The following is a 24,643-nucleotide window of genomic DNA, read 5'->3' on the forward strand; positions in this document are numbered from 1 at the left end:
CATTTAAGTGTATGAACTCAGCATGCATTATGAGGTAATTATTGATAACAAAACATAAATGAAAATATTTAAATTACTTATTTGGTATTTTAACATTTATTACAAACTAAAATAAATTTAAAACTAGTGAAATAAATGTCATTATTTATAATGTACATAAAGAATTAAGCCGTGGATCCACTCTTAATATTATAAGATATAGAATATTTTCAATATTGGTCATCATATATAATTCTTTTGGACATATAATCTTTCATGCTGTGAATAACACCTCATATACATTATAGTACAACATGGCAGAAATATATTCAGGCTCAGGTTAGAAATTCTGTCCTAACCCAATCCAATATTCATTTAACACACTTCTAAATGCAAATTCAGTTAATCAAACACTTTAAAACAATACACTTCAAGAATATACAATTTGAGAAATGATGGCCTGAAAACATGAAAAAAAATGTTTTGTAATTATACCATTATGTTCATAGGAATCGAAAATGTTGCATGCCCAGCAATAACTCTTAGATTCTTAGTGCAAAATTGAATTGTTGTATCGAAGTTGAGGAGTTTCAGGAAGCATTCATTGCTTTTCCATCTTGTGTGGCATTAGTAATGCAAAGTAGTAAGTGGAAGTGTTGTGTACCAAAACTACATTGAAGTTCAATAAACCAATTCTAGAAACAAGCTGCGAAGGCAGCATCAGATGCATCAATTACTTTTTTTTTAAATATCTGTTTAGTCCATGTATATTCCAATATCCCTTATTATTGCCAAGTTTTCCACAAGCCTTAAATTTAGTACATGACTCCATATGGCATCAAGACTCACAGTGTAAGAAGTTTTGGGTTATCTCATTTCTAATGCTCAAATTCTTGTTGCTTCATCATTTTGGGAACCAAAAAGTTCCAAATACAAGCAGTAGGAATAAATCCTGTGTCATTGCCAGTGGTCCCTCAATCTGTCCCAGCCATGGAATTGTCAACCACATTCAGAGGGACTGACTAGTTTGGTCCTTCCCAATCCGGCTGGAGTTGATGGGCTCCCATTAGCTCAAGTAGACTGTTTCAGACCCCTCATAGTCTTGACCTCTTTGCTCATATTCTCATTCCTTCTACTCTTCAGCTAGAGTTTGGGAGCTCAGTCCAGTGCTCTGATGCAGGTCTCTGCCTCTGTTTCCATTAGTTGTTGGATGGAGGTTCTATGGTGATATTTAAGATAGTCATCAGCCTGAGTACAAGGCATGTCAAGATTGGGCCATCTCTCCTCTATTTCTTAGTGTCTTAGCTGGGGGCTTCAAGTTTTGGTCAACAATGAAATGATATATTAGCCACCAAGGATTCAATTTCATGTGACCATTGGTTTTCAAACTCTTATTTATCTATTCCACACTTACTTTCCTAAATCATTGCCTTTTAATTTTAACAAATCACTATGTTATATTTAGCACAAACATACCTGTCATCTAAAATTATGTGTAAAATTAGTTTATAGAAACAATTATAAAACCTCAATCCATACCTTGTAAATCAGTTTTAGAATTTAGAGAGAATGATATTATAAGTATTTTATGGATTCCTCCATATTTTTGTGTTCCAGAGGAAGAGAAATAAACAGAGTTTTCTGTAAGGTTTATCATAGTCAGCACTAACAGAGCTGCATTTAAGTAAAGTTGAAAAACTTTAGAGTCATACCAAGATAACCTTTGTTCCTAGGTGCTATATAGAAATTCTTCATTCTCCCAAAAGACTATGTTCTTATAGATTATATTTCCCTTAAGACTACAATGCCTTTGTTACTTTGCCTTCAGGTTTATAGGCTTAGTGTAGACTGAGCCATTTACTCAGACATGCTTAAATATTTGCATGCAATTTTCTCCTGAGATTAATAAATGATTTGAATGATAACTAGATGGGATCATCATGTATTTATGATCTGTTTAAGCATGATAATCACTCCTTTAAACGGTGTGTGTGTGTGTGTGCGCGCGTGCACGTGTGCGCCATCGCATGCACATGTTCTGATCCTAATTCCCAGGCAAAATGATCCTCTCAATTTTTATTTGTTCTTCGAAACTCTTTAAATAATATTTAAGCAAATCTCTATATTTACTTAAAATACATTGGTTTCTAAGTTATTGTGCAGCAGGAGGTAACAGTGGCTTATCTGAGTCTCTACTCTAGGTCTCCAAAGGCTAGGTTCAAGTTCCCAGCCAGTCTGTCTTTTCTTCTTCCTCTTCAGGGAGTGTCAGAAAAATGATTTTGAAGCTCATTGGGTTTACTGACCAAATGGTCTTCTGGATGTAGGACTCACCCTGATATGTTTTTGTATGAAGCAGAGAGAATTTTAATATGATAAATAAAGTCTATGGAGGATAATTTAATGTCTTATTATTTGAACTTGCAAATTTTTATTATTACTATATAAATCAATATTTCTCATAATATTGGATACAAACAAGCTACATAGTCTGTTGTTATTCAAGGGGATTAAAAACATAAAGTATAAAACGATGATTGAGGTTCCTAAGATTATGAAATTAGGAAAACTGCATTTCTCTCAACTAAATCCATTTATTAGTTTATGTTTTAAAGTGCCATGTGAAAAGAAAATGTACATTTAAACAATGGAGTATTGCTCAGTGATTAAAAAAGCAATGATATTTTGAAATTTTCAGTCATATGGATGGAACTAGAAAAAAATATTTGAATTATTCGAATGAGGTAACCCAGACCCAGGAATACAAACACAGTATGTACTCACTCATAAGTGGATATTAGACATAAAGCAAAAGATAACCAGACTACAATCCACAGCCCCAGAGAAGCTATTTATAAAGGAGGATCCTACGAGAGACACAGATGGAAGTCCCCTGGATAGGGAAATAATTAAGTTCTCCTTGATTAACTGGGGAAAGGAATATAAGGAAAGGATGGTAGCTGGAAACATGAGGGCTTGAAATAGCCAAGTTGGGCGATACAGCAAGGAAAGACATATCTTGGCAGAGGGATCCATTATGGAGTCAGGGAGAAATCAGTTGTAAAAAAAATCCCAAGGATGACCCAACTAAGACTCCTAGCAATAGTTGAGACGGTGCCTGAACTGATCTTGCCCTAAAATCAGATAAGTGACTACTCTAGTTGTCATCATAGAAACTACATCCAGGAACTGATGGAAGCAGATTCAGTGCTGCACAGCCAAACACTGGGCTAACTAAGCTCCTGAAACATAGTGGAAGAGAGGGAGGAGAAATCATATGAATAAAGGGAGTGAAGATCACATCATTTATAATTACCTCAAATATTTATTTACTCATATAGTCTCTGTAGGAGTTTTTCTTGCATTTATTTATGTGTATCATGTGCATACCTGGTGCCTAAGGATGCCAGGAAACAGAACCAGATCCTTTGAAATTGGGGTTGTGATATACCATGTGGATGTAGGGAACCAACTTACATGTAGGGAAAACCACAGAGACAGCTGACCCAAACCATTAGGAGCTCACAGACTCTGGGCCCACAGCTGGGGATCCTGATTGAAACTGAACTAAGCCCTCTGAATGTGGTTGATGGTTACGTGGCTTGTTCTGGTGTGTGTGTGTGTGTGTGTGAGTGTGTGTGTGTGTGTGTGTGTGTGTAGGGGAATGGCAGTATGACCAGTACTTATCCTGGGTCCATGACTTTGTGGAGCCCATTCCCTATGGTGGGATACCTTGCTCAACCATAATACAGGGAGAGAGGCTTGGTATTCCAGACTTTGTTGATTCCTCAAGGGAGGCATTAGCTTCCCTTAGGAGTAGATGGGGGTGGGATGGGGGTATGTGGAGGGGCAGGGAAAAGGAGAGGGAGGAGGAACTGCGGCTAGTATATAAAATTAAAAATCTTTTAAATAAAATGAAAGTTAAATAATATTTTTCTCATGATATCAAGAGTCACATCATTTATAATTACCTCAAATATTTATTTACTCATATAATCTCTGTAGGAGTTTTTCTTGCATTTATTTATGTGTATCATGCGCATACCTGGTGCCTAAGGATGCCAGGAAACGGAACCAGATCCTTTGAAATCGGGGTTGTGATATACCAGGTGGATGTAGGGAACCAACTTACATCTGCAAAAATGGCAATTGCTCTGAGCCATTGAGGTATGTCTCAAAACCCCATTTTTATAATTATTAGATGTCAATAAAATATTGTCAAAATAATGCCACTGGGGGGATGAGTAGGTACTCCATAAAATTTAATAGTTTCACACCCTAAGAACTTATGTGGGTTGACTTTGTGAAGAAACTTATTGACCAAATCTACATTGTTTTTAAGATAAAAAAGATATAGAATAATCATAATCTCCTGCCATGGTAAATGAGAATGCTGGAAACTAGTGTGTTAGTTCCCTCCAGTGAAATCCTGCCTCCAGTTCAGCACCTTTTAGTCATTACTGGTCCTGCATTCGTGGGCCACAGAATGTCTCCTTTCCTTCTTTCTTACCCCAATAATAAATGATTTCTATTGCCAAATCCCTTCCTTAAATCTTCCCTTTCCTATGTCCAAGTCTCTAAGCCTATCATTCTCTGCTGAGGCTAAGTGGAGCTGTCACTAGGAGCCTGCTGGTTATCCTAGACGCTGGGTTTTGTAAGGACACATTTCTTTCCTGACAGGATAATAATTTGATTATACTGATTATGTGTTCTCCAGGCACAATCTCCATTCCTGGCTGATTGCTCTCCGTTTTATTATAGAAACGCCTCAAGGCATGGTTAGTTTTGTAGAGAGAAATGCTTTATGCGTTTTAAGAGACATGGTTTCTGTGTTCAAATGCAGAACTAAAGACCTCTAATCCAAAAGTTTATGCTTTAAATAATAAGAAAGATTTTGGTTTGTATGAGTATTTTTGTATGATTTGTTTTGTTTTGTTTTGTTTTGTTTTGCTCTGTATTTTCAATGAAGTGCAGATTTGTCACTAACTTAAAACACAAAACAGAAGGGAAACATAAAGTAGGAAATCAGAAGAACTTCTGAAATCATGTTTCTTATCTCTGTCCTGCACATAATCTTTGAAAATGAATCTGAAATAAATGATACATTCAGAGAATCAAAAGCAGAGAGACTCTATGAACTTTCTAGCCATACCCTGGGTAAACAAGAAGCTCAATCCATGAAGTCCTGTTACCCCATGGTGGCAGGAAAATGATGATAATCACATTACCTGAAGAGCCACAAAGCAGAAGTAAAATTGGTCTGCCCTTAAATTTCTCATAGGTGTGAGCAGGCAGGCATGTATAAAACCACTCCATCCCCTGAAAGAGGTAGAGAGGAGTCTTAATGATGAACACAGACACAAAGGCATACAACATCTCCTCCAACAAAATTATACAACAATGTACTGGAGATGGGGAATTTCCAGTGGAAATAAACAGGAATGTTTTGCTCTGCACTGGGGAAAAAAAATGAATCCCTGTGTGCGGGATATCCAGTATTGTTCCATCCCTCTGCACATCACTGTGTAAAGGTGACTATTACAGTTTTCAGGTGGAAAATACTTGTATTTGGTTAGGCACAGTATTGAAAATGGAATTGACTTCCTTAGTTCATGCATCCTTCCATATGATAAACTTAAGAGCAGTATTTGATGTGCATCGAAAAGGGGTAGGTTTATTCATATTCATGTGAAAAATCTTTTTTCTGTGAAATGATGCTAAAGATTGACAAAGGGTGATAATTGGAAAGAGCCCAGATCAGAGGAACGACAATCAGTGGCATGTTGCGTGAATGGTCCTGGTTGAAAGCTGTTGCTTTATTTTGTAGTTATGATTGATGGTGGAGAGACCCCTACACACTCATCTCTCCTGGATCCCCCAGAAGGCATTTCTTTCCAGAAACTAACAAGTCTTAATTTTCCATTGGTTGCCTCTTCCATTCCGTTTCTCAACTCGTGCTCGGTTCAGAATGTCTGAACTGATTTCCACTGGATTTTGGCAAAATAATTGTAAGGTACAAAATTAGAATGTTCTCGTCATCTGAGCAATGTGCAGCATAAGTTACATTAGAGCACAACTGATTAGCATACAAGGGTTATCCAATGTAGACTTAGCATACAAGGGTTATCCAATGTAGACTTAGCATACAAGGGTTATCCAATGTAGACTTAGCATACAAGGGTTATCCAATGTAGACTTGGAGATTGTCCGATATGGGGTGAACTCGCCCCATGGTTCAAGGCCTGGCTTCAGTTGCACAGGGCACTGCTCTGTAAAGTCTGTGACAAGAAATTAACACAAGGCTTAATTTTTAATGTACATTTCCAACATCTCTGAGAGATGAAAATTGATTTCTTGTATATGTGAGCTTGTGAATAATTTCAGGAGACAAATATAAAATGGCAAAGCATCTTCATGTTTTCCTGGAACTTTTGCTAAGACTGGATATAATACTGCTTACTAGTTTATTTTTTTTTCAGGATCCTGGAGTAATGATTTTATTTATTATTTTAGTTTTTTTCTACACACCTTGTTATGGCATCTGACACAAAGTAAGTTTTCATTTCTTCAAGACTAGCTTACTTCTGAGACTTCTACAAACATGATATAACTAACACAATACTTTTTTAATTCCCTAAAATATTAGGAGTGCATTTTAATAATATTCCCACAACTCCACCTTGATTAACCCTCTACTCTCTTTTCCTTCTGCTCCCTGTTTGTCCTCATTTTTATGTTCTTAGTTCTGTTTTAGGAAAAACTATCTTGCAGCAGATATCCTGTTCCTCTGATTCTTAAAGTATTTTGTCTTGGAACATAAAATTATTAATTGCGTATACGACACCCAATGACATTTGTCCTGTATGTGTTGAAGTGTTGTTGTCTTTGCTATGATCTCCATTTCTTGCCAAAGAACAAAGCTTCTTTGATGAGGGTGAGGGTTACAATCTGACTGTAGGCGCCAGGATAAGTTTTTAGAAGCAGTGATAAATAATATATGTTGGGGGGAGGCTGCTGTTAGTTCCAGGCCACTTAGCCCCGAAATAATCACACAGAAACCATATTATTTAAATCACTGATTGGACCATTAGCTCCAGCTCCTTATTTTCTAACTCTTACATTTTAATTTAACCCATTTCTAGTAATCTGTGTATCACCACGTGGCTGTGGCTTACCCAGTAAAGTTCTGCCCTGCATTTGTCTCCAGCGGGAGCTACCTGGCTTCTCTCTGACTCTGCCTTCCTTCTACCTTGCTATGGGCCAAGATAGTTTCTTTATTCATTAGCCAATAAAATCAACACATAGACAGAAAGACCTCCCATACCAAATATAGGTTGGAAAAATGGCAGTATTAGTCTTTCCTATAGATTAGATGGCACAACCTGCCTCAGGAATTTGGCAACATTTATAGTTCCAATCAAGATTTCACTCTTGTTGTATAGGTCCAAAGTTCAAGTAAGTGAAGTTGGGTGCTGCCAGAATATAAGCATCACCATTGTACCTTGCAGTATATCTTACTGGTTTTGGTATATTTGTGATTGCAGACATTCTAGTTGAATAGAACTATTGATTGCTTTTCTCCCTTGGCAGCCTGCACAGCTCCATCAGAGACTCTGAGATGTAGTCCTCATTAAGAAGGGTGCCAGGTCAGTTCCAGGTTGATTCATGCACATCTTCTGTTCAAAGAATATAATACCTTCAACAAAGGCATCTGGGAATTTTCATCTAAAATGAGCTTCAGTTGAAGCCGAAGCTGCTGTTTCCAGCACATGTTAAATAGCAGAGTTCAAAAGCATGCACACTAACGTACCCTGTGCTTTATGGCCTTTTCTTCTGCAAAATATCATAATTTGATTTAAAATTCTCAGAGATAAAAGGGAGGCCTCAACAATTGTTGAGAGAAGACTTGCTACAAATATACACTTGACTCTAAATGAATGCAATTCCTCTCTATAAAGAACAGCATGTTTCTTGTTCTGCCATTACACAATACATCGTTTTTTCTAAAAAAAAAAGCTTGAAAATATCAAAAAAATGTATTATCAATTCAGAAGATATGTTTATAATTTTTTTCAAGCAGAACTCTTCAAATACAGTACCGTCTCAATATACATAATGGATGATATGATCTTAATTGTTTTAGTAGTGTTAAGTCTCCACTCAGGTTATCTCTTTTAACTAAAGGATTGTAATTATTAAAACATTACGACTGAAAAACATATTGTGTTTGAGAATGAAGCACAGCTGGAAGAGTCACACTACCTCAAGCACCAGATGCTCAGTTTTTGTCATTTGTTTAGAATTATTTAAACATATGCATGAATGAGCAGAAAGATGAAGAGGCACCAGTCTTTTTATTGTAAGTTGTTACCTTTTTCTTTTATTAAACACTTTTTATTTACTGTTTTCTTATTTCTTTTATTTTTGATATATTAATATAATCGCATCATTTCTCCCTTCAAATTACTCACTATTTTATGGTCCTACTTACTCTCATTCAAATTCATGTTTTTTTCACTAATTGTTGATATATCCATATATCTATAATTATTATGGATATAATATTATATATACATATTTCAAAATTACACCTGTTTAGTATGTATGTTATTTGTATGTATGTTTCCAGGTCTTTCCATTTAGTACTGAATAAGCAGTTGGCATGCTCTTCCTGAGGAAGACTTTTCTTCTACTCTCAGAATTCCTTACATGCCTGGAGTTCTGTGTGTAGGGTTGAGACCTCATGACACTTCTCTTGGCATGACTCTTGTTGTAGACCAAGTCCAAGTCATGTGTAGAGAGTCACGCTGGTGAGACTTTGCAGATGTAACTCCTGATATTATTAGGTGATACAATCTCACAACATAACTTTCTATTCCTATAATTCTCACCGCCTCTTCTTCCGTATCCACTGAGCCTTACAGACAGGGGTTGATTTTTAGATATATTCACTGGGACTGATCTCCACATCTATTCATTTTGATTGGTGGTGGTCTTCTGGGGTCTCCATCTGTTGCAAGGAGAAGGTCCCTTGAGGACTTCACTTATGAAGTGAAGAAGAAATATTTAGATTGTAGTTCAGGACTGTGCTTGTTTAGTAAGTATATCAGCGCGTGGTGGCAGAACAGAGGTTTTGTAGCAAGCAGCAGGCTTAATCCAAGAACAGAAGGCTAAGTGCTTTCACCTTAAATAATAATAATTAAACCAAGAACAAACTAGAAGCAGGTGAGGCTTTTAATTCTCAGTGGAAGCCCACTGCCACTAAGAAATCCCTGGTGGAAGTTATATCTGCTAAATCTCCCCAAACAGCACCACAGTTGGGGACTATGCTTTCAAACATTTGAGACTCCTGGGGACACTTTTTTTTTCGAACCATATTTCTCTGACAGTTTTCTAATTTTCTATAGATGATAGATAACATAACTTCTTCACTCGTTCTATAAAAATTCTATAATAAAACATTGTTATGTAAACATTTGCTCCTTTCATCACTTTTTAAAAATATCTTGATAGTGTCTCTTTGCATTATTATTAAACATGTTGGACCTCAGACATCCTACTATTACCTTTCCTGCATCTACTGCATGGGCATGGCATAACATTTCCACACAGTTACCTAGAGTTCAATCTCAGCATATAAACTTGTGCTTATCATAATATTTCCAGTGAGCACAACATTAGTCTGGTGTCTGTTTTTATACATACCGTGACCAGAAGCAACTTAAGAGGAAAAGGTTTACTTAATCCTGCAGTTTAAAATCCTCTTTGATGAGAAGTCCTTATGGCAAGAACCTGAAGGCAGGAACTGAAATATAGGTCATGGAGGAGGAACAATGCTTACTGAATTGTTTTCCATGGCTAGTTCAGCCTACTTCCTTACCCCAGTCTAGAAAAACTGCCTTGTCCTTTATACATGCACAGAAAAAATTTCAAGGAATTTTTTTCTTATCCAATTTATTCCCAGTTTTGTTGATATATTTGCTTATTTCCCCACTTATGTAGACAAATCAATTGTAAGACCAAATAACAGAAGCATAAAAATAAATATTTCCATGATAACAATTATTACATGAAGAATGTAGTCATAATTACAGGGGGTGAATTTTAGATATAGAAGATTCTGAAATATTTCCCATAACAACATCAACTTAAAAGCCTTTATTTTATAAGACTACATTTTAGCAAGTGTGTTTAAAATGTTGCAAATTCCCCAGGAAACCCTATCTGCAGTATATAGATATTACTAGATATATTACTAGATATATTACTAGATACATATTACTAGAGTAATATATATTTCCCCAGGAAACCCTATCTGCAGTATATAGATATTACTAGATATATTACTAGATATATATTACTAGAGTAATATATATTACTAGAGTAATATATCAGAGGATTGTACATGATTCCATTGCAGTTTTATTTTCATGGTGCAAATGTTCTTTCTTCAAGACTTAAAAAAAAATTCAATTCAGTAGCCAAGAGCAGTTAACAATACTATCCACAGGGACATTAATACAGCCAAGAATTGCTTCCTTATATTCAGTCTTTTGGATGGTTGTGTTATGCAGCATTTTCCCTGTTTTATTTCCTAATTGCCATAAGCTATAAAGCTATATAAACAGGATAATACACAAGTTGGAGATATGTACAACGAATTACTAATAAAATCTCAATGAGTTTTCAGATAGTAAAAGCCAAATTCTTAGACTTTCAATGCTTGTTCTGAAAAAATGAGGTGTTTAATGGATATTGTATTATTAATAACTCAAAGTTTAGTAACTCCTCTAATAGGGCTTAGTGACTGTATCAAAGAAGTGCAACTGTTCTGCAGTCTTCTTGTGTAATCTCTACCACTAATTCACAGTCAAGCCATCCCTGCCACTTGATGTAACACAACCTATGCATAGATTGTTTATGAGTCTAAGTTCGTTTTCTCAGAGACAGTGAATTTTTTCCCATTTATAATGTGTATGATCTTTATCTCATTTAAATTCTCTATTAAGTATGCATGGCTTACTTCTCTAAGCTTGTATGGAGAAAATAATTTGAGGAAAAAAATCACATGTCTCTTCCACACTATTTGTAGTTAATTACCATGACACAGTAGTTTTTTTTTAATTTATGATAGGATAAATCACATAATAACAGAAGTGGGTATGCAATCCTTAAACTATGTGTATAGGTTAAAAATGTGGGCTGCAGAGATGGTTCAGTTCCTGAAGCTCACACAATGCTGTGATGGAGAATACCTAAGTTTGGAACACAGCACTCACATGACAAAACTCCCCATCACATGGAAGTGTCACACCAGAAATTGAATACTCTCTTCCGGATTATGAGGGAACCTGCACTCATTTATTCACATGCCCACATACACATAAATACACAATTAAATCACAAGAGTTTTTAAAAATAATCTGGTAAATGATAAGGATGTGGTATCTTGCAGACAGGTCATTCTGCACCACTTCCCATGCAAACATGAGTCCCGGAGGCAATCTGACTCACCCATCTTTAATCCTGTTGTGGTGGTGCACACCTGCAAATGCAGGGCTGATGAACCAAGTAGCCTAGCCTAATTGGCAAGCCTTGATCCTCAAGAAAGTTGCATTTCATATAGCAAAACAACCAATGCTCAATGACTCCTTAAAAAAAAAAAACACCACTAAGAATTGCTTTCTTGCCTACACACATTCATAGAGATACAGGCACAAATATGTACACATGTTCCTCTACCCACACATATGAGCAAATGCAAAATGTAAAACAATAAATAATTCTTCAATAAGAAAGAAAACTTTAAGTTCAGTTCGGGAAGCTCTTTTTAAATATATTTTATTGAAAATAGATTCTTCTCTTGTACAGTACATTCAGACCACAACCACAATTCCCTCTCACTTCACTCCTCCAGCTCCCCCACCCCACACCTCCTCTACCTCCCAGATCAATTCCCTCTTTCTTAATCTTTTCTTTTTATTGAGTTTCTTTGTCCATGTCCAATATGAGGATTTTTGCCTTGTCTTATTGTACCTAACTTTGACAACTTTGTTGTTGTTTCTTGGATGCCTGCTCTTTTTTGAAAACGTGATTAACTTTGCTCACTAGTATTCTTACCATGGAGCAGGAAGAATTCTTAGTTATACTATTTTCAATTAGTCCACATGATAATAAGTACTACTGACACTGGAGCATGTGCTTTCAATCTCCTTGGCTCTGAAACCAGTTGGTGTTAGCAACTCATAGCTCAAAAACAAAAGGTAAGCAAACAGAAGCCTTAAGAATCAAATTCATGTTTATTTAATCCATACTGCCTTAAAAAGAAAAGGTAAATGTGACTTAATGAATTAAAATTATCTAAAAATGTATCTAGGAAGCTAAAAGAAATAATACTTGAAATATATGGGTGTTTCAATAGTGAACTGGGTTTTTAAAGTTCATAGATCTCAGAAATGAGCAGTGCAATTGTTGAATTGGGACTTCTTCACTATAAGAGTTCTCCAGTGGGTTTTGTAAGCTGAAAGCGAACCAGGGACTATAAAGACAGTTCACTGGATATTGTCTCTGAAACAGAGAATAATGTCTAAGTAATTTATGGGCACCATCGAACAAACCAATATACCCATTATTTGACCCCAGAAGGAAAAGAGATTAAAAATAGGGCAAGGAGTTTACTTAAAGAACCATACACAACCCTATTTCTATCAATCCTTGGGATTGCGCATCTTACGTCAAGGAGGAGTTTCCTAGTTTTGGTATATTTTCCAAAATCAGGATATCGTTAGAAGCTTTACATACTGGTCCTGTTGCCCTTAGGCACTTAACCAAGGCCGGCTGCCTTCTGGGCCATGTCTGCTGCAGTGCAGCAGGAACACATGCCACAAAGCCTTTACTAACCAAACCCATGGGGATAATCGGAGCTTTGGAGATAAGGTCAGCAAGAATAAGACTGATTTTCTATCAATCTTCTCTCTCTATAAAAGAATTTATTAAAAGAAAAATTTTATTATTAAAATGGAAATTTATTATCTGGTAACTTGAAAGTTGATTTAACACAACTTAAAGTCAAAGGCAGGGTGTCTTAACTGTGTCAACACATGTTTTAAATTCCTTTGATTCTACAGCACAGTTTTAAAAGACACAAATTAAAGCTAACTATCTTAACAATGGAAGAACTGCCAGAGTCAGGATTAATTTGTTCACGTTTTTATTTATTTTCTTCCTCACTCTACAAATGTTTACTCACTGGCTACAATAATGAAACAAACTAAACCAGTTAGCACAGGAACAACAACAACAACAAAAAATCCATTAAATGTGAAGAGACTACAACTTGGATACAGAAGTGTGATGGCCATCAGTGTTCACTTCACAAGATCTAGAATTAACAAAGATATATGATTCTATAAAATCCTAAAAGAGATTTTAGAGATGATGTCATTTGAGTTAGAAAGGTTTACCTTAATCATGACCCTGTGCACGATTTGGAGTTCAACTATAAATTAAAGAGATAAAGTGAGCTCAGTATAATCATGGGTCACTTTCTGCTTTGTGATTGACTATAAAATGACGTGGTGTTCACAAATCTTCCTTCCCTGAGGAAGACTATATCCCCAAAGTGTGAGCCAAAATGCACCCTTTCGCCTTTAAACTGCTTTTGTCAACGATTTTGACAAAACAAGACAAATAGCAGACTTCTCTAGAATAAATCAGATCAGAGTATAGATGCTTAGAGACAAGGGATACCACAATGAACTTTGATGTTTGAATTTTCAAGTGAAGGGTAAGAGAATTATAGTAAATTTTTCCTTTTCATTTGTTAGTTTTCAGAGAAGGTCTTTATGTAATGCAAGCTTGCCTAAATCTCACTGTGCAGCCCAAGCACACATCACCCAGCCTCATTGCTTTAGTCTTTCATATGCAGTGATTCCACACATGTGCCACTGTGTGAAGGAGGAGAATGATGTTTTATCCTTCCTGCAAGCAAACAGCTTGACCTGGCACAGTTGTATTAATTATGGCAGGAGGTGAGATACTGAGTCAGAGACAAAGGGCTGAGGAAGGCTCTCGATGATTCTATGTGGTGCACACAAATTTGCATTTGGACTTTAAGCAAAAACTATTTATACTAATTGGCAGATGGAGGGGTGAATTTAATTATTCAACTCACAAATTGTATAGTATGAAGTAAAAGCTGCCACAAGTTACAGAGAAAAGAGTTAAAATGGAGCGCTAAGGGATGAAATAATATAATTAAAAGCTAAGATGTAGATACCATGATATACTGAAGAAAGAGACTTGAAGTAAGAATTGTACACATGTAATTGTGAGTGGATACAGGAGTCTGCGAAAGCTGTAATTCCAGGATCAAACAAGTGTCTGAAGACATGTCCAGCTCATAAAGAAAGCTGTGTCTATGTATCACAGGCCAGTGAATATCCTTGGGCTCTGTGACAAAAGCTAAATACTAAAATCCTCTAGGTGCCATGTGTCTTAGTTTAGAATATCACCATGTAGCATACATAAAGAATCACAACTAAGGAAAAGATAATGATCTTTTATTCCAGATCTGTAATTTTCATAGCTAATGACTGCAATTAAGATATCCAAATACAACCATCTCATATTTAGTATGCCTGGCAGTCTCAGGATTGCTAAAGAACCTGTCACGGGAAGAGTAAGGTTGCTCTCTTTTCAGAATGAGTCATTCTCAGAAAGGAACTCTGTTGATCAGACATACTGAACTGCAGAATGCTGATTCAGATGTCCATTCCAGTCTAGGTCTGATATCTGCATTGAAATTTCATTTTGACGGTTCCAAGATAGCCTTATTTCCTCAAGATTTGGTAACATTGTTTATTATAAAATATACTTGCTCAGAGTGGATTCGCATTTACTTATATTCACTTAGTAAATATATTGAAACTTTTCCTATGGGTGTTTTTTCTAAGTATGTACAACATTGGATAACAATGCTCCTGCTGTTTATTCATAAAAAGGTCATTACTGATTAACAAATAAAACTAATTCCTAAGTAAATTACATCCAATATGGTTTATAGTATCTCATATATTTAAGGCACTATTGCTTTAGATAAATTGAATAAGCTATACCAATAATACATAATGCAAGACTTTAAAGTTCAAGGTAATTATGTTTTATGAAGTTATGCAATACTATTTGTCCTGTCATTTATACAAATAGTGGAAGGGTCATTTAGAAAAAAATCATTAAACTTTTATGAAGATAATTTTCAAAACATAAAATAGAAAGTGTAACATGCTATTCTACTTTTTAATTATCTGAGAATTTTAGATGTGCATATAACAAACACATTTTGATCATATTTATTCCACACTTTTATTAGTAACTCTTCTAGATTTGTCCCATCTTCTTTTCAACGTTATGTCCTTTTTAAAAAATATATATGCAGAGTCCAAGATGTGCTGCTTATACATGTGGATATTGGGCCACTCACTGTGTAATCATTAACTAAGCAGAGACCCTTGTCTTAACAAAAATTGACTCTTGTTCTTCCAATAGATATTACCTGCCTAGAACTCGTCAGCTCAGATTGGTTGGGATCTTGCTCTCACTCTTCAGTCTGGATTGTAGCATGGTGTGAATTTCGGCTGCTAACTTGAGCTTCTGCGAGTTTATAACAGTTAGATAATGTTCAGAAGAAATAATTTTGCTCTGTTCTCCCTAACCTGTATGTTGGAGGGAGGGCCCATTTGTTTGTCTCGGCTGCCTGGCTAGCTTAGCACAAAAATAACCACGCAGAAACTGTATTAATTCACGGCTTGTCCCATCAGCTCTAGCTTCTTTTTTGGTTAACTCTTATATCTTAATTTAACCCATTTCTATAAATCTGTATATTACCCCGACGTTGTGACCTACCAGCAAAGTTCCATTATGTCTGACTCTGGCGGTGGCTCCATAGTGTCTCCCTGAATCCGTCTTTTACCCAGCATTCAGTCCAGTCCTCTCTGCCTACCTATGTTCTGCCCCATCTACAGGCCAAGGCAGTTTCTTTCTTTTTTTTTTTTTTTGGCAGTTTCTTTATTAATTAATGGTAATCACAACACACAGAGGGGACTCCCAAATCAACTGTAGCTATTATAATGTTCCCTGCGAGTTCTTTTCCTTCAATATTCTATAATCCTAAACCTCTCAGGGAGGGGGTGTAATATAAATGCCTCATTTAAATCTGAGCAATGCATACTTACTCTCTGCACCTTAACCATTTGGGATTATCTGTGTCCACTGCATAAATAAACTTTTGATATGGATGAGAAAGCAATTTGATAGTGTATCCATTTGACAAAATAATAACAGGAGTATCTAGCCTGTAGTATATGAGTCCCTGAGCTGTGGCTTCCCTGATAGATTTAGAGTACTGGGCATGTGTTTCCTCCTGTAGATCATTTCTTAAATCCAGTCAGAAAGAAGGTAATTACCCTCATAACATTTATATTCTGTATGCACCCATGACTGCAACTTGCCAAGCAAATCGTTATGACATACAATGTCTCACACACTTTTCATCCTCAGCAACCTGGTGGCACCTTCTAGTATGAACTTGATTTCTGTATTTTCTGTTACCAAGATGTTGTTATTCTTAGTAGTAGTCTTTGGCATGTTCCTGGCCAACAACATGGTAGAAGTATCTGATATTTGGCACTGATTTTTTTTTTAATTGACAGCCTATGGTTTCTGGAAAGAGCATTATTACCTTCCCTATATAATAACTCCAAGTGACCTCATTGCATAGTATATAATATATACTTTTTTACACATCGACAGAATTTGAACCCCCCATCCTACATCTCCTGTGTCCTACAGTCTCATCCCACTTCTCCCCTTTTAAAACCACTCTCATTTTTATCCCTACTTTCCCCCTTCATATCACTTGTTCTCTATGATCCCTCCCCTGTCAAGTCTCCCCCCCCCCCCGCCCACATTAGCCTCTTACTTGTTTCTTGGCTCCTTTCACCATAAAGTCTAAGGTAAAAACACGATCCATAGTGAGCTCGAACATTTGCCATTTGTATATCTGAATCCAGGCTACCTCATACAGCACATTTCTCTACTTCTGTATACTGACTTGCAAATTTCTTTATTTTTTCAGTTAAATAAAATTTCAAGGTATATGGGTACATGGTATATAAATATTTTCATTTATTAGCTAATGAAAATAGAGACTGTTACCATGCACAGACATTAGGAATAGAGAAGATGATCATGAAAGGGCATGCATATCTGTAGTGGGAAATGAAGTGGTATAGTAGGTCAAATGATAAATCTAAACAGAATTTTTGTTGAAAACACCACACTGATTTGATAAGAGCTGCATCAGTTTGCATCCCAACAACAGCGCATGGGCCCTTTTTCTACATCATTACTGGAATTTGCTGTCATTTGTTTTCTTAATTTCAAAATTTTTTTCATTGGGGGAGGTACTTTCAATTTTTATTTCCTAATAGCTAAGGATGCTGAACACTTCTTAAAGTACTTTTATTCATTTGTATTTCTTCTTTTGAGAAATATCTCTTCAACGCCACATTCCATTTTAATTCCCATTTGTGAGGATGTACATTGATACTATATACTGAAGAAACGGAATAAGAAGGACCATGAATTCATGACGAGCCTGGTTTCTATCTTGGTGCTTTAGGAATTTTTTTTTAAAATAGAAGAGTCCCCCCAGACTTTTTTTAAATCTAAGATTCATAAATTTAAATTAAAAAGTGGTTCAAGTCAAAGGTCTTATTTACAAGAAATGATATTTGGAGTGTAAGAAATAAATATGAATCACAAAAAATACAAATATAAATTGCATATTACTCTTTAAAATGAACACTATAGGCCAGGTCTCCTGATAGTACTGGTTTATTAACTCCTTTTCTGAAAAGTGATTTTCTTTCCATGTGCCTGCGATGAAAATCTGCAAGCAATGTCAGACAACGCAGGCAGAACACAGAACACAAGGGAGAGAAATGTTCTTTATGCTGTTCATATATTCTCTTCTTCAGATATTACATTTTGGGGGGCATTATTGCAATCACGCTCATACTAGAAATTCTATTTTTTTTAGCACATACCTAGATTTTCTCTGGGAAGTTACAAATGCGAGTTTGAAGGATTATTTTATTACTAGCTGAAGTGAGGAGACTCCCTAAGAACTGTGTTTAGAGAGAAGTAGGAAATAATGTGGGTAAGATAGAGAAACAATCGTGTATTTGCCACTGGAGGTGGCTTCAACACGTACAGTCACTGTTGGACTATGACATATCGGCTGAGTTAGGAAAATACGTTAAAAAAACTCAATAGTTATGTTTATTTCTCTCATTTCTTCAACATATTTATTACTTTTCATAACTGTCACAAAAGCTTACAACTTTTAACAGGCAGGCAGTTGAAAATGCATTTCCATATTTTTACAGTGATACACAGGGTCAACATTGTAAAGAAGATCACTCATTCATCGTATGTGTAAAGCATTTCAAAAGTAACTTTTATCACATTGCACTCTTGAATTATGCTTTGTTAAGTTATTAATAAAGAGCAATGATATTAATTTCATTTGAAAAATCACACCAAATGGTGAGAAAGCATTAAGGTAATATCACCTTCTACGTATTTCTCACCTTGGAGTCTAAGAAGTGTTACTAAAATATCTTTCCTTGAAATTCATTAGTTGACAAAAGTCCACGAGGAATTAAAAATATATCACCAAAATAATTTGGTATTAAGTAAAGTGGAATGAACATTGAAGGCAATTACCTCAGTCAAAAGTTTAAGTAAATGTGATCATTGAGACTTGAAGTGCTTGGGTCATGCAAATAGGAATACTGGGGAATTACTTTAAATTTCTTTTTAATTATTTTTAAATTTGGTGAGTTTTGACTCTCTTTCCAGTGCCTGTACAACTTGGACCTAGAATAATACTCTTTTTATTTTATAAACTACAGGAAATTTTGAATCATTTTAAATAAAACCAGTGAAACATATATCTATCCCTGCTCTCTCAAAATAGTGTAAAATGTGAATAGCACATTTGTCAGAATATTGAAATATGACCCCAGTTTTACTTCTACACAAATCTTATACCTGAAATAAAATGTCATAAACATCAAATCTAATTTATTAGAAAAGTTCCTTATAGATAAAAAAGGACTATGGATGGTCTGAAACATTGTCATCACTAACCACATAATGTCATTTTTCCAACTATACATAAAAATAAAGCTGTGAATGATGATTTAGTTTTTTAAAAAAATAATTAAGCATAATGCTATGCCTACCTCAATATAATTCATTTATCTATACCTTATAGTATATTTATCTTTCAATGTGGAGTAGACTTTAATACAGAAGTACATAAGACATTTCATGTTCCTTATCAAGTAAGCAAGTCACACTGTCTTTAAATATAACAAAATCTAAGTTGAGATCCTGGATTTTTTTATATGAACCAATAAAAACTTTTTACTGTTGGAAATGTTACCACTGTATTTCCTGAAAGCTTTTCTTGATACAGCAGCAAAAAATAAAATGTGTAGTAAAATCAAATCTTTATTGAAGTCATCCCCCAGCTTGGATATTTGACTTTTGCCTGGATATAAAGTCCACACTTTAGAGAAACATGAGAAGTACCTGAGAAAATGTATGAAGCCACGGATGAGCCCAGATGGCATTCTCATTTATACTTTACTCTGTGAACCTGTTTCTCAAGCCTGGTATGATTTGCAGCTGCATATAATGTCCCAATGATCTTCATCTGTTCCACAACATTTTCTTAATGACTAAGCACTTTATGTGCCATTTGACTTTTGTGATGGCACTGATAGAAACGTGTAGTGTGTGTGTCTGTGTGTCTGTCCACACACATATATAGAAAACCAATCTTTTCTCAATTAACATACCAACCCAGTTCCCATATGGCCTTCCCACTCTACACACACACACTACACACACACACACACACACACACACACACACACAAAACCAATCTTTTCTCAATTAACATGCCAACCCAGTTCCCATGCTCTCCTCTTATCCCTTTCTCTCTGGCTTAACCCTTAGACCCCACCCTCCCATCCATTCCTCAGAAAGGATAAGGCTTCCATGGGAGTCAAGAAAGTATAACACATTGATTTGAGGCAGAACCAAGGATCTCCCCACTATATCTAGGCTGAACAAATTATCCTTTCTAAGAGATTGGGTTCCAGCCGGGCGGGGCTGGCGCACGCCTTTAATCCCAGCACTCGGGAGGCAGAGGCAGGCGGATCTCTGTGAGTTCGAGACCTGGTCTACAAGAGCTAGTTCCAGGACAGGCTCCAAAACCACAGAGAAACCCTGACTCGAAAAAAAAAAAAAGAGAGAGAGAGAGAGAGAGAGAGAGAGAGAGAGAGAGAGAGAGAGAGATTGGGTTCCAAAATGCCAGTACAAGCAGTAGGGATAAATCCTATCACCGCCAGTGGCCCCACCATCTGCCCTAGCCATACAACTGTCACTCACATTCAGAGGGCCCAGTTTGGTCCTATGATGGTTTCTTTACCATCATGCCAGAATTGGTGAGCTCAGGTAAGCTGTTTTAGTGGGCATCTGCATCATGGTCTTGATCTCTTTGCTCATATTCTCACTCCTCCCTCTTTTAGCGTAGACTTTGGAAGCTCAGCCTATTGTTCTGCTGTGGATCTCTGCCTCTGATTCCTTTAGTTGCTGTTTTAAGGTTTATGGTGACATTTAAGATAGTCATCAATTTGAATATAGGGAAAGACCAGTTCAGGCACCCTCTCCACTATTGCTTAGGGTCTTAACTGGGGTCATCCTTGTGGATTCCTGGGAATTTCCCTAGTGCCAGGTTTCTTACAAGCCCCATATGACTCACTCAATCAAGATACATCTTTCCTTGCTCTCCATCCCTGTCCTTCTGCCTTCTCATCTGTGCCTTTCCCTCCTGTTCTCCTCCCCCTCCCCTTGTCACCTCCTGCTTCCATTCAGCCCTCCCTTCACCCAATCTCATGCTACCAATTTTCTCAGGAGATTTTGTCTATTTCCCCTACCCAGGGGTATATATGTTTCTGTTATTATTCTCCTTGTTATTTAGCTTCTCTGGGGTTATGAACTATAGGCTCGTTATCCATTGTTTTACTGCTAGTATCCACTCATGAGTGAATACATACCATGCTCATCTTTCTGGACCTAGGCTACCTTACTAAAGATGTTTTTCTAGTTCCATATATTTGCATGCAAATTTCAAGATGTCATTGTTTTTTATCACTGAGTAGTCCTCCATTGTATAAATGTACCACAGTATCTTTATCCATTATTTGGTTGAGGGTCATTTGGGATGTTTTGACATTCTGGTAATTACAAATAATGCTTCTATGAACATAGTTGAACAAATGTCCTTGCAGTATGATTGAGCATCCTTTGGGTATATGCTCAATAGTGCATTTCCTGGGTCTTGAGGCACGTTGATTTCCAATTTTCTGAGAAATTGTCATACTGATATCCAAAGTGGACGTAAGAGTTTACATTTCCACCAGCTTTGGAGCTGTTTCCAGGGCTCTCCATTTGTCACTGGACAGCAATTTGGTATGCTCTTTCCTAAGAAGGCCCTCTTTCCATTACCATATTTACCAAGTTGCTTTTAGTCTTTGTATAAGGTTGATGCCTCATGGACTCTAATTCCACATTGCAGTATGGTATGTTCATTGCTATCACCCTTGTTTAGCTCAGTTTTGGTGGTCATCTAGGTGTGAATTTATGGCCATGGCTTCCTTTGTTACTACGAGACACTATCTATTTCCCAGCAAACTCCCTGTTTTTCTGGGTCTTACAGTCTTTCCATCCTGTCTTCCACAATGATACCTGAATGTTAGGGGAGTGTTTTGTAAATGTATCCATTAGGACTGTCCTCCATAATTCTGGAGTTTGAATGGCTATGGTTTTCTGTAGTGTTCTCGGTCTGTTGTAAGAACTTTTGTTGATGGGAGTGAAGATCACACTTCTCTATATATAATAACCAATATTTATAGATTGTTTGTAGTAAATTAGTGGTTGTAGATTTCCCTCCAGCACTAATTTGTAATATGCACATTAATTTTTCTTATATCTACCAAACATATAATATAGGATTACATATATAAGTACATGTGCAATTAAGGCTGACAGTTAAAGGTAGGAAATTACATATAAAATATATTCAAGCACGAGTGTTTATGTGTATTTTTGAAAACATTTACACATTATCATTTTACAGCTTCATTGGTTACTTTTCTTAGTGCTGGAACCAAATACCATAGAAGATGTAATTTAAGGGAGGAAAGATTTGTTTTGACTCAGGGTTTGCATAGGTGTAGTCTTTCATGGCAATGAAGGCTAGCCAAGGGAGTGTGAAGTCTGTGATTTCATTGTATCCACAGTCAGGGAGCAACAAGAGATACATGTGAGTTCAGCTTTATATTTTTATCCTCTTCCTTCTTTCATTTTATCCAGAATCCTGCTCCATGGAGTGTGAAGATCCACATTCAGAATTATTTTAGCCTCAGTCAAATCTCTCAAAAATACCTTTACAGCAAAGCACAGAAGTGTGTCTTCTAGGCAAATTCACAACCATCATCTACATGCCTTAGTGAAAAACCATTTGTCTTCAGAACATGTATTAAAATTCAGATGTTTAGTAACTTGTACAAATTTTCTCTTCCCATTAGGTAGAAAATGATGAGCTGGGTTCACCTACAGAGACAACGTGGGATCTAATGGCTGCCCCTGAGATTGCAGCCATGAATAAGGATGTAAATATGGTCTGACCTATGTTGATGGGCAGTTAAATCATGGACAGACTAAATGACCTACTTTGGACTGTCCTTCCAAAAGATGCTTCGCCTTTCCTCTTGAATGCACACTGAGCCTCTGTAGTCCACAAAGACAAGAAGGAGTGTGAACGGGAAGTGATCTTTACAATGAAAGTGACGAGCACATCTTGCATCTGCCCAGTCCTTGTGTGTCTCTGTTTCGTGCAGAGGTGTTATGGAACGGCTCACCACAGCTCCATCAAGGTGACCAGAAACCAAACCAAACACACTGAAGGGGAGACGGAAGTCCACCATCGTCCCAAGAGGGGATGGGTATGGAACCAGTTCTTTGTTTTAGAAGAACATATGGGACCAGATCCACAGTATGTCGGAAAAGTAAGTTTGTTTTGATTCCTTTGGAATTGCTTGTTATTTCTTCTTCTTTTGAGAAACTCTGTGGTGAAATGAAGGTGGAGCTGGCAAATGAAGGAAAAATATCATGCGGCGTGTTTTATAGAAAGCCATTCCTTAAACTGCAAAAATCAAAATTATTGTGGAAAACAGGAACATCTCAGGTTACATCTGTTTTAAAAAGTGTTTCAAACATACTGAATTATGCATCTGCATTAATGCTGTCTTTTCCCTGTACTGGAAGTTTTTATTGGGCATGCAATCAAATACCTTTGTCCTTGATATCATAAAATTGTACCAAAATTCACAATTGTTCTGATCGGTCTATTGATATTGATTGCTACCTTTTTTGATTTTTCTTCTGGCTCATGGACATGATCTTAAATAATACTTTACCTCTTAACATTGAATAATTATTTCACTTGTTATGTTGTATTCCTAAATTAGCTTGCTAAATTACATGAACATATTGCCTAATATCTATGAATAATTTATATGTTGCTATATATTCTATGTAGCTTAAAAGTGATTGAGATGTTGATTAAAAAATCACAAAAGAATGTAGTTAGCAAATTATTAATAATGTCAGATCAACTTCCGTTTTCTTAAAAACAGAGTGCCATGTCAACATTTTGAGGAAACCATGTATTCATTATAAGAGCACCACCTCATTTTTAGAACAAAAATGCAGTGGGAAAGCTTAATTCTGATTAATTGCTGATTTGTGAAAGCAGCTGTAATTTCGTCTGTTTAACACCCTTCAGACCAGCAGCTAGCACGGAATTCAGAGCACTGACTGCAGGCTCAGCACCTTCCTTTTCCCTGAGTGGCTATTTACTCTTGTTTTATCACCACTGATTAAAAAAATAGTTCTTGATCCAAACCATGGTACTTACCTCATATGCAGACTGTGCAGGATCAGAAGCAATCAATAATGTGGCCCATCAGAGATTGGGATGCAGCTGTGCTATCTGTAGTATGTAGAAGTTGAGGGGGGTCTGTATACAGAACACCGAGAAAGATTTGAAACAATTCCGTGATATTCACATTCACATATCAAAATGAAACAAATGATTCATCTGCATGCATCGTGTGTTTTTACCACTCAATGTGTTCTAAGGAATGATAAGTGCATGAACATTAAAACATAGCATAGTGCATTGCAAATAATTTATCTATTATAAACATCTATATCCTTTTAATAATCTTTTAGTTTTTGAAATAGATATTAAAACAAGAGAAATAGTAAAAAATCATTCTTTGATGATACAACAATATAAAGGTACATAATTAACATGCATTTTACTATACATTCTATGAAAATATGATGTTAATTTAAATCAATGCTAAATCAATAAAATTTTCTAGAAGAGGTGAACAAAGAATAGGTCATTTTTTTTTGCTTCCTCTCGTGCATAATTAGGCTGAACAAAGATGATGCCTTA

At 36.2% G+C, this 24,643-nt stretch overlaps 1 protein-coding gene across 4 annotated transcripts in view; it reads left to right on the forward strand.

Moving 5' to 3' along the window:
• Cdh18 (cadherin 18) overlaps positions 1-24,643 on the forward strand; it is a 756,186-nt gene that overhangs the window by 505,462 nt on the left and 226,081 nt on the right. For all 4 annotated transcript variants that reach the window (XM_041632191.1, XM_041632192.1, XM_041632190.1 and 1 more), the window contains one exon: positions 22,704-23,183. In XM_041632191.1, coding sequence (XP_041488125.1) covers positions 22,956-23,183 — 228 coding nt within the window. In that variant the 5' untranslated portion in view covers positions 22,704-22,955. The remainder of the gene's footprint in view (positions 1-22,703; positions 23,184-24,643) is intronic.

The sequence above is a fragment of the Microtus oregoni genome, unplaced genomic scaffold (genome assembly GCF_018167655.1).
Source record: "Microtus oregoni isolate MIOR12 unplaced genomic scaffold, Mior012 000040F_ref0000088, whole genome shotgun sequence".
Lineage (NCBI taxonomy): Eukaryota > Metazoa > Chordata > Mammalia > Rodentia > Cricetidae > Microtus > Microtus oregoni.